This window comes from Crocodylus porosus, unplaced genomic scaffold (genome assembly GCF_001723895.1).
Source record: "Crocodylus porosus isolate Cpor-Errol unplaced genomic scaffold, CroPor_comp1, whole genome shotgun sequence".
In the NCBI taxonomy this organism is placed as follows: domain Eukaryota; kingdom Metazoa; phylum Chordata; order Crocodylia; family Crocodylidae; genus Crocodylus; species Crocodylus porosus.
Window position 1 is genome coordinate 37,714,242 of NW_017728907.1, and position 9,298 is coordinate 37,723,539.

The following is a 9,298-nucleotide window of genomic DNA, read 5'->3' on the forward strand; positions in this document are numbered from 1 at the left end:
GCTAGACATCAGGAGGCGCTACTTCACAGTCAGGGAGGCTAGGATCTGGAACCAACTTCCAAGAGAAGTGGTGCTGGCTCCTACCCTGGGAGTCTTTAAGAGGAGGCTTGACTGTCACCTTGCTGGGGTCGTTTGACCCCAGTACTCTTTCCTGCCATGTGAGGGGGTTGGACTCAATGATCTGCTCAGGTCCCTTCCAACCCTACTAACTATGAAACTATGAAGCCTTTTATTATGTTTCAATTTCACTGTTTCAAGCTCAAAATGCATCGAAACAGCTTTGAAACTAAACACCCATTGAAATTTTGCACAGCCCTACTAACTACTGTGGTATCCAAAATATCATGATGTGGTTACTGTTGTTAAATGGTGAGTTTTAATGGTAAGTGTTGGTTGTGATGCTGAGACGCAACTGATCAGTCTTTGAGATTTTACTTTTTCAGGTTTACAGGTTTCTGATTTATTCCCAACATAAAATCTGTCTGAAAAATGCAGACAATAACAGTAACACAGGCAGAAATTTTGTGTTCTTTAAAAGCAACTCTGTTACCTTAGAAGGAACTTCTTCAGATACTTAGGAGATGGCCATAATTTTTTTTTTTTAATTTCTCCTCACATTTAGGGTAGACCAGGACCTCCAGGAGAAGATGGTATTCAAGGGATAGATGGCTCAAAGGTAGTCTTCATTATCCATAATAGATGGTATAGTGGTATAGCTAAAAACCAAAATCTAGCGCTGTTTCATAAACCTAATGTAAAATTATCAAAGTTTAGCTATTACCTAACCATTCATGTATTCCAGTGTACCTTCCAGGCATGGTACTGAACTGGAGGTAATGCAAAGTTGGATCACCCTAGTAAGAAGTCTGCTCCCTGAACCTAAGCCTGCAGCGGGGGAAGCCCCACACTGGAGCCAGCTGCTTCCCCCACTCCCAATTGTCCAGGTGCTGCACTCTGCTGGGATTAGAGGGAGCCCTGCCCCCTGCTTCTGGACAGAGACCAGTGCAGGGCTTCCCCTCTTTGAGTACAGAGCTGCAGGCAGAGCAGTGATAGAGGCAGCCCGTGCTGTGCTGGGGGTGAGGAGTGCATCCCTATGTAGCCTGACCAGCTGCTTCTATCTCTGCAGCTCCACACCATGCCAGCAGTGCCAGCCACAAGCACCCTGACCTCCAAGTCTGCTGCTCCTACCAAGAAGTGGGGGCTGCATGCCTTGGGGGGAGTGTGTGAGGGTCTTTACACCCCCCTCCAGCCTCCCTCACACAACCACACCATGCCAAGCTGAGCTCAGCTTGCCTCTTAGGGGGGAGGAAGAGAAGGGAGAGGAGTTTCCCCCAGCATGGAACAGAGCTCCCCCAACCCCCAGCCAGGCAGCATCACATGGAGCCCCCCCACCGCAGCCCTGCAGCAATGGGAGGAAGGGGAGGATGAGGAAGAGTTCCCATCTAGCACCTCACAGAGTCCCCCCTCCCCACCCTGGCCCCATTAAAGTGAGGTGGGGCAGGGAGAAGGGTTAATTCCTCCCTCCGTCCCTTCCCTGCAGCCGAGGTCTGCCAGCTCCAGGGGCCACCGCTGCAGCCCCCTCCCCTCTCCTCCCTAGCAGACAGGCTGAGCACAGCTGCAGTGGAGGAAGAGGGGAAGGAGGGAAGAATTAACACCCCCCCACCCATTTTGCCTTAACAGGGCCATGCCGGCCGCTGTCTCTGCTAGGGCCAGTCCCTGGGGGGGGCAGGGTCAGCCCTGGGTTTCCAACTAAAAGTGAGATTATTTAAAATACAGTCTCTGCTCTGGCTAGAGAGCAGAGGAGTGGGGTCAGACCTGGGGCTGGAGCAGAGTGCCCCGCCCAGCCCAGAGAGCGTGCCAGGATGCTGGGAGTGTCTGGTTTATCTTAAACCAGCAAGGGGTCTGGGACAGACATTGCATTAAACCATTTTGATCCAGATCAGTTAAGTCTGATGCTACATTCAACCAGGTTTATTTCAAACCAGTTTTGGCCATTTTGAAACTGGTTTGTGTGCACTAAATGTCTGTTCTGTCACAGGTTTAAACCAGTTTCTGATCACTTAAACTGGCTTATGTGTAATGTCTGTTCCTAGCCTAAGAGGGCAATTCGAACAGAATAAAAAAGTATTGATGCTAGCTTACAGTCTGATCCAAAACAAACTGAAGTTACTAGAAAGACTCTTCTTGGCTTTAATATTCTTTAGATCAGGCCTGGGGGTAAGCAGAGTGAAAAGGAACCTATTGCAGAATAAATGAACAGTTCCTTTGGGGCTTAATTTATATTTCTGTAAATCTGTAGGGTGATTCTGGAGACCGAGGACAAGCGGGAGAGGATGGTGAAAAAGGAGAAACAGGAATACCAGGAATTACAGGTCCCCCTGGTGAACCTGGTATAATGGGCACTCCAGTGAGTATTACAGCTAAGTTGGGTGTTACTTCTTACAAACAGAAAAGAACTTTGAATGAGCTCATTTCCCAACCCTGTAGCTTTTCAATGTTTAATACATCTATAAGAAGAGAACTGTGTCATTCATTTCTTAAACATAAAACGTCTTTGAGATTTTGATTCCTCAATGTTTCTCCCTTATGTTTATGATTGTCCACCTGACTTCATGTACTGTACAGCTTGAAGTCTCCTACTTCAAATATGTCCTCAGTTAAAGTTCAGTCACTGGCCTCAGTCCCAGCCTTCATTTGTATACTGTCATCAAGTTCAATGTATTGAGTAATTTTAAGGAACTAACAAAATATATAATTTGTAATGAGTTCCACCTTATGGTCTTTCATTGTTTTCTATGGCGTCTATCTCTTACCTGGGTCCCTTGTTTATTGTCCTGCTTGACAGTCTGAAAGAGCTCTGTAAAAGAGCTCAGACCTGAAGAAGAATGTCTTGCATTCAGAAGCTTGTCTAACTTTAATGAACTATACAGATGGTCCAATAAAAGATATCACCCAAATAAATTCTTGCCTCTGCAAAAGAGTAACGCATGCAAAATGCCTGGAGATTGAAGTGTGCCCTATTTATCCACACAATTGCACCAGAGATACTGGCAGTACTAGATTTCCCAGTGTTATGTGTGGGATCTGGAGCTTTTCCCATTTAGGCTACTGAATCCAGAGCAGGTTGGAATTATCTGAAAATCATTATCGCATGATGGCTATTGAGGGGCCTATATGAAGCCAGTTGTGATTCTAATCCAGTTGCTCTTGGTGTGAAGCCTGTCTCAGGGCATGGACACATGTATATTAGGGGTGTGTGAAACGGGCCATATTTGATTCAGTTTTGTATTCGGCCCAAATCAGGGACAGTGATTCAATTCGTTGATTTGGATCACTGTCCCAATTCAACTTGATTGAATCCGAAACTAAAGATTCGATGCTGATTCGGAAAACCAGTGATTCCGACACAGATATAAATGTTTTTTTCTACATACCTCAAGATAGCAGGCATGGCTCATGAATCCTGCAATGGTGGGGCAGATGGAGAGTCCCACAGGAGTGCGGAGGGCCTCCCTCGCATGCTCAGTGGTGGACTTGGAAGTGGACTAGAAGCACTTCCAGTCCACTTCTGGGTCCACCTCTGAGTGTATGGGGAGTCCCCGCTCCCCCCCGCCCCCACATCCTCTCCAGCTTGGCAGTTGTCCATGGGGGGACCCCAGGTGCCCCCCAGACCCAGGAGGCACCAGTTGCCAAGCAGCGGGGTGGGGGGGTCCCTTGCATGCTCCACAGCAGACCCGGGTCCACTGTGAGCACACAGGGGACTCTCCCATGCTCCCATGGGACTCCCCATCCACCCCCAGCATCTCAGCATTCACAAGCCTCCTGGTACCTTGAGGTATGTAGAAAAAACATTTAAAGCTGTGTCTGTGTCTGAATCATCAAATCTCTCCAAATCAATCTGGAGGGTTCCAATTCAATTCAGAAAGATTAAAGGATCTTGAGATTCAATCTGGATTCGGAGATTCAGCCACTGCTGAATCAGGCCAAATCTCTGCTGAATCGAATCAGCAACCAAAGCTTCTCACAGCCCTAATGTACATTTGGAGATATTTCAAAAGGGCAGCAGCTGTTACTTCCTAATTGTTAGGTATGGACAAGCCAGGATGGATATCAAAGTAGTAAAAACTACTCCAACTTTAACACTGCTGCATCTAACAACACTAGAAGAGCTAAGGTGTGAACAGATGTTTAGCTATCTCCTTCTTCTTGAAGCGGTCCTTCTGAGTTGTCAGCAAGGTTACATGGAGTGATGTTGGCTGCCCTCCATTCTGAAAGTAGTTAAGACCTAGAGTAGACTGTTAGGCATCTACCAAATATATGATTACTGCATTTCTTGTTGTTAATTTCATGGAAAACAGCAACAAATATTTTTATAGGAGACTTGCTGTTAACCTAGTTATGCCCATTTGGACCTCTGTTAACCTCATCATTATGCCTCCTTCAATGAGAAATAGCACTGTATTTGCATAAGGAGAAATAAGACTTTTTTTAAATAAAAGTGAAAAGGGCCTTTGTTTTCTAGATTTTTATTCTTAACTGGAAAAAATCCAATTTGAAAACCATTAACAAAAAGTACAAAATATTTAGAGTTGTACTTGTTATTTATGCATTGAAAGCTATTTTTATTTTTGGTACAACCTTTGTTTTAAATGTTTTCATTCCTTTTAAACATTTTTTCTATGCTGTGCCTTGCTAACTCCACTTCAGAGCCGGTCCCAGTGTTAGGTGCTAATGAAAATAATTAAATATTTATTTTGAGAATGAAGTCACACATTCCCCTACCTGACTAAAATGGAATTGCAAATGTTAAGAGATGGTCTCTTGGGTCCACAAACAGCTTGTGCCAAGAAGCCCAAAAGTAGCATTGGTGTCTGCTGCTGACATTGCCAGGTCAGCTTTATGGCTTATTTTTTCTTGCAGAAGAAAGCAGCTTCTAGCTAAAAGTCAGTCTTACAAGGGTAGAAGCAAGCAGAAAAAGCATAAAATAATAAATGGAGGCAGTAAAGTAATAGTGAATACAAATCTTAGCTTATTTGTATTGCTATCACATAGTGCCTAGTAGATACCTAAGTATATTGGGGATTGTTCATCCCCAGATGAAGCACTTTACACCACTCAATGTTGAACTTCATCTGGCTCCAATCCGCCCAACTTGTCAGCCTGTCCAGGTCTGTCTGTATCTGCAGACTATCTTCAAGTGTGACCACGCTCCCCCATAACTTGGTGTCGTTTGCAAACTTGGCCAGTGAGCTCTTCACTCCAACATCCAAATCATTGATAAAGATGTTGAAAAGAACTGGACCAAGCACTGACCCCTGTGGGACACCACTGGCTACTTCTCGCCAGGACAACACAGATCTATTCATTGGAACTCCCTGGGTCCTACCCTGCAGCCACCTTTGTACCCACCTAACTGTTGAGCAGTTAAGCCTGAAATCCTCCAATTTTCCTGTGAGAACTTCATGGGATATCAGTAAGAACATCATGGGATACCAAATCAAAGGCCTTTTGGAAGTCAAGGTACACAGTGTAGGCATTGTGTAGGCATCGTGGCATCTTTGTAGGCATTGTGGCAAAGGAGAATTAGAAGGAACACAATCCAAATGTTCAGTCCTGTCCTGTCCAAGTAGCTTTCCAGGTGTTTCCAACAGGGAGGAAGCACAAGAAACATCTAGGTAAAGGATAATGTTTTCTGATATTATTGTGTGGTGAAACACCTTTGGGTGTGCTTGCCACTTGAGGGCTTTCACAGGCTCTGAGAGGAGCCTACTTTGGCAGAGCAGCAGGGGAAACCTCTCCAGGAACTATATTCAGTGGGAAGGAGTGTGACAGGGCACTGTTGGTGCCTACCACTTTAAGAGCAAAGCAAAGCAGCCAGCAGGTGCTTGATTGTGGTGGCCATTTTAGATCTCTGTCTGCCTATATAAACAGAGCAGTTCCCTGCTGGCAGGTGAGGCAGTAAAATCACCTGGCTGCAAGGCTGCATGCAACATCCTAGAGGTAAGGGCAGGAGCTGTAGGGGATGGTTTGGGGGCTCCTGGGCATGACCTAAAACTGCACCCTGCCAGGAGTGGGTGACCTGGTGGGGCTCTCAGTGGCATGGGAGCCCCCAGGAAATGCCAGGCCAGTTACCACCCTGGTGAAATGTGGGTAGGGGCACCTTAACCCCAGTGCTCACCTTCGCGTGTGTCATCTAACATCGAAGATAGTTGGGGACAGGCATGGCTGTGGCCACCTGAGCCCACCAGGGAAGGAAGCCCCGCAGCCCCAGTCAGGGGGTGGTGTGGAGCCACAGTGAGGGAGCAAAGATGAGAGGCCCCAGTGTGGGGAGAAAACCAGAGGGCTGGGAGCCCAGTATGTCTGAATGTATAGAGTTTCCCCAGGAGGGGCCAGCTTGGACCCGGTTGGGTAATTGGCTGGCCACTACTTGCTGAGGGCTGTGGGAGAGACCCAAAACACAGTACATCTGCCACCCAAGGAATAAGCTAGCTAAAGCCTATGGGCCAAAAAGGCCTGCTCGAAGAGGGAGCAAGACAGTATAAGTTATTGATGTGTGAAAGAGACCCTGTGAGAGGGAGTGGAGTGTGTGAGGCCCTAGTGAGAGGAGGGTGGTATGAATGTGCATGTGTGTGTGGCCTAACAAGGAGGGCTAAGCTTGGTCCAGCTGTAGGCCAGGAGCATTATCACCTGGATGCCATCTGCAAGGCTTGGGCTGTAGTATAGGGGAGGAATGGAGCTGCAGATAGCACCCCCTGGCATTGGGACAAGAAATGGGCAGCCTCCTGCCTTATATAACAATATAATTAATTACAACAAGGCATGGTAGGCGAGACAGGTGGGCAGCATGCTCAGAGGCGGGTGGGGAAACCAGCAGTGTGGCTGGTCAGGGAGTTCCAACTACCGTACATGGGCCCATTTAAGGCAGGAGTTAATCACTCAGTAATGTATGAAAAATGATATATCAAGTAAAGATAGGCCCTGAAAGTCTTGAGAGTAAAGACAAGCAGTTTGTTTGATGTGATGGAGAAGGTGAACCCAAGGAAGGGGTGTAAAAGAAGTACATCTAAATCTATCTGAAAATAGGATTATACTTTAACACTTCAGTAAAATTTAAAGTGTATCCAAATATTACACTGCTGTAAGGAGCTACAGATAGCTAAAATAGGGCATCAAAATGGCTTATTCAAGTAGAATGTCAGTCAAATTATAGCACCGTTTAAAAAAAAATCATCTCTTACCTGGCAAGTGTGTCAGAAGATGGAGATTGTGACAAACAGTGCAATTCTCCTATGCAATTTTGTGCCCAGGAACTAAAATTTACTTGTTTAATCTACTTTTTTAGAAATGAAGGGCAACTAAAACTGGCTTTTTAGAGCATAGATATCTTCCCTTACCAAAAAAATTGCTTTCTCATTCTCATGATATTTTCCTCCCTTAAATCTTCCTGTTTCAGTGAAGCATGGCTTCTAAGTAAACATAGATTTGGAGGGCAAGCTGTTAAAGAATGCAAGTACTGTCTTCAAGCACTGTGTCCTCTGAAGGGCTACTGGGCATGATCTGCATCCCTCAAGGATTCTTTTGGCACCTATAATTTGGAACCAAATGAAAGAAAATACACTGTGCCCTCCATGCTGTGCCCTCCAGCTATGATAGGTTAAAGAACCAAATAAGTTTAACTTGTGTTCCAGCAGTAGCACACTGTTGAAGAATCTTGAACACTTTAAATGTTCTGTGTTTGCACTGCTTAAAATATTGAAATAGTCCTCCATGTAGCGGAGCTTCAGCATATGTTAATATTATATAATTTAATTGTCAGCAAAGTCCTGTTGTGCCTCAGTAAACTAGACCAATTTAACAATTACTGCTAGGGGCAGAAGTTACACAAAACTGGTTTAAGTGATCAGAAACTGGTTTAAACCTGTAACAGAATAGAAGTTCAGTGTACATAAACCAGTTTCAAAAAGGCTGAAACTGGTTTAAGATAAACCTGGTTGAATGTAAATGATTAACTGATTTAGGTCAAACCAGTTTATGCAACTTCTGTCCCAGACCCCTTCCTGGTTCAAATTAAATCAGAGTCCCCCAGCATCCCAGCGTGTTACAGCCCTGGGAGAGGGGTTAAACTTCTCTTCCCCTGAGTATGGAGCTGCCCTGCCTGCTTGCTTACTGCTGGCTGCAACTGTGGTCAACAAATTCCAGAGATACCTGGAAGCAAGAAGAGGAAATGATGAGCTACCCTGCAGAGTCCTGCTTCTGTGAGTCTGGACTGCAAATCCCAGAGACCTCTGGGGCAGCAGGAAGAGGAAGCAAACCCACAGTCCATGCTGGCTTCATCCCAGAAAGCCATGCTCCAGAGCCCCCAAGGCTTCTGGCTTGAGGCACTGTAGGCATATGGCTGCATTTTCTGAATCAAAAGTGAATGTCTGTTCATTTGCTTATTGGTTCAATCTTTGCAACTTAGACTAACCTGCAAAGATGGAATCAATTCAGCCTCAGGCTTTTTGATTGGCTGTACTCAGCATACCTGTCTGGAGAACGTGGGTTAACTGAAGGTTCTTCATTTGCTCATCTCCATCTTTCAAAGACCATCACAATACACTGTTTCCTTCCCTGTATGCACTTCCTAAAATTCTCTGAATGTTTGGAGCAGTGATTCCCAAAGGGTGTGCCATGAAAAATTATAGTTTTCTTTTTTCCTTTTTGTGTATTAAGCTGGGGGGCACAGCATGTATTCAGGGCAGAGCACAGAGTAGAGCACGGCGAGGCCACATTCGCAGAGTGCAACAGTGGCAATTTGCAAATGTCTCATCCCGGCACAGCTCCTCAGTGGCTGGAAGCTGCATGCATATCACAGCTGGGGGCTGAGAGAAGCAGCAGTGACACCAGGACTGGACACCTGCAAAATGCCCCCGCCAGCCTGCATTCTGGGTTGTGCATGCCCATGCACACACTCTCTTTCCTGAATGTAACAGTGATATGTGCTGCCAACTTTAATACAGAAAATAAGTGTGCCTCTGGTACTTTTCGGAAACACTGTTTTAGAGCGTGGATGTTAATTTGGCTTCATTATAGGAATGAGAACAAGCCATAAAGTTCTAATAGATTAACACCCTCAAACCTCAAAACAACAGTTTCATTTTGGATTCATGTCTAAACAAAAAAGAGGGAAGTGAAAGATGGCTTTAATTTACATTGGTCCTGGATATTTTCATAGATTTCATAGACATTAGGGCTGGAAGTGACCTCGGGAGATCATCGAGTCCAGCCCCCTGCCCAAAGGGCAGGAAGTCAGCTGGGG

General features: G+C 45.6%; 1 protein-coding gene across 2 annotated transcripts in view; it reads left to right on the forward strand.

The window, feature by feature from the left end:
• The window catches only part of COL24A1 (collagen type XXIV alpha 1 chain), a 271,129-nt gene that overhangs the window by 213,027 nt on the left and 48,804 nt on the right, over nt 1–9,298 (forward strand). For both annotated transcript variants that reach the window (XM_019531158.1, XM_019531159.1), the window contains 2 exons: nt 623–676; nt 2,300–2,407. In XM_019531158.1, coding sequence (XP_019386703.1) covers nt 623–676; nt 2,300–2,407 — 162 coding nt within the window. The remainder of the gene's footprint in view (nt 1–622; nt 677–2,299; nt 2,408–9,298) is intronic.